Here is a 1,453-nt window from a genome sequence, read left to right on the forward strand (position 1 = left end):
GTTGTATTTTGGCCGACGATTGTTTCTGCAACACAAAAAATATCAACCGGCCTGGTTTTATCGATCTGGTAGAAGGAGCGAGAAAGATAGGGGGAGAGAGAGAGAGAGAGAGAGAGAGAGAGAGAGAGAGAGAGAGAGAGAGAGAGAGAGAGAGAGAGAGAGAGATGAAGAACAAAGCTGAGCTTGCTTCAAGACATCTTTGCTTCCACAGTGTTCCCGCTCATCTTTGTGATCATCTGGATGATGTTGAGAATATTCGAGAATAACGTGCTGTAAGTATACCCGTAGAATGCTTTGCGCTAATCTTATTTACTTACACCAATACACCCCCCCCCCCCCCACACACACACATTCACCTAAAAGCAACAACGGGGGGTGGGTAGGGGGAGGGAGAAGAAAAGGAATACATTGATGAGTTATTGAATGGAAAGTCTAGAAAAAGATTAGAAAATCCAAATGAAGTAAATAAAGCATTTCATTTTAAAGCTCACTATTTAATATTTTTGAACGTTTGTATTCCTGAATTGGAGCAGAGCTAAAATGTCGTACATTCTCTTTTTTTTAGAAGGCCTCTATCTTACACGACTGTTTCTTCTCAATAGTTAATCATTTCTGTTTAGTTCGTATGCCTGACTCTTTACTGTTGTCCCTCATCAGATGCTGGAATACCCATGAGATGAACTTCTACTGGGTGCTGAATGCTCCCATTGTTGCGTCCATATCGGTGAGTTTTTGGAATCACAGTTAAGAATCTTTATACACGAAGAGATACCTATACGGTATCAAGGGTCAAATGTCAAGGGATTCGACTCCAAGTCGCTTTGGATTTGGATGATTTGGATTTGACATTGTGAGAGAAATGGGACGAGGAGGGGAGTGGGACTATTAGTTCTACAATCTGTTCTTCAAGGTATTATTTTTTTCGCCATCATGTGAAGAGCACATGGGAAAAACGGGCATAGTTACAAACTGAAAATCGTGAGGGTATACATTTTGAACGCTTGTTGACTCATAACTGTATTTCTATTCAATTGTTGGTCGATATTGTTGTTTGATTTCCCATTCAACGTTTTCCCCAGGTACTGTCTCTTTTCTCTCCTTCTACCCTCTCGCCCCCCCTCTCTCCCTCTGTCTCTCTCTCTCTCTCTCTCTCTCTCTCTCTCCTCTCTCTCTCTCTCTCTCTCTCTCTCTCTCTTTGAATGTTTTCTCAAACTTTTGTGTTTCGCTTTTCGCCCTGTTTTCTCAAATTTGTCAATTACAGGGATGTTGTGGCAATTCCCCATTCTTGTACATTTCAAATATAAAGAGATAAGTGCAATATCAGAGCACACGCATATCTATATTTTCAGCAATTATGATTTTTCGATTGCACACACACACCCACCCACACACACACACACACACACACACACACACACACACACACACACACACACACACACACACACACACA

At 41.4% G+C, this 1,453-nt stretch overlaps 1 protein-coding gene across 2 annotated transcripts in view; it reads left to right on the forward strand.

Moving 5' to 3' along the window:
- The window catches only part of LOC101853606 (secretin receptor), an 85,232-nt gene that overhangs the window by 79,034 nt on the left and 4,745 nt on the right, over positions 1 to 1,453 (forward strand). For both annotated transcript variants that reach the window (XM_005093412.3, XM_005093413.3), the window contains exons 9-10: positions 212 to 272; positions 658 to 724. In XM_005093412.3, coding sequence (XP_005093469.1) covers positions 212 to 272; positions 658 to 724 — 128 coding nt within the window. The remainder of the gene's footprint in view (positions 1 to 211; positions 273 to 657; positions 725 to 1,453) is intronic.

Source organism: Aplysia californica, unplaced genomic scaffold (genome assembly GCF_000002075.1).
Source record: "Aplysia californica isolate F4 #8 unplaced genomic scaffold, AplCal3.0 scaffold00063, whole genome shotgun sequence".
In the NCBI taxonomy this organism is placed as follows: Eukaryota; Metazoa; Mollusca; class Gastropoda; order Aplysiida; family Aplysiidae; genus Aplysia; species Aplysia californica.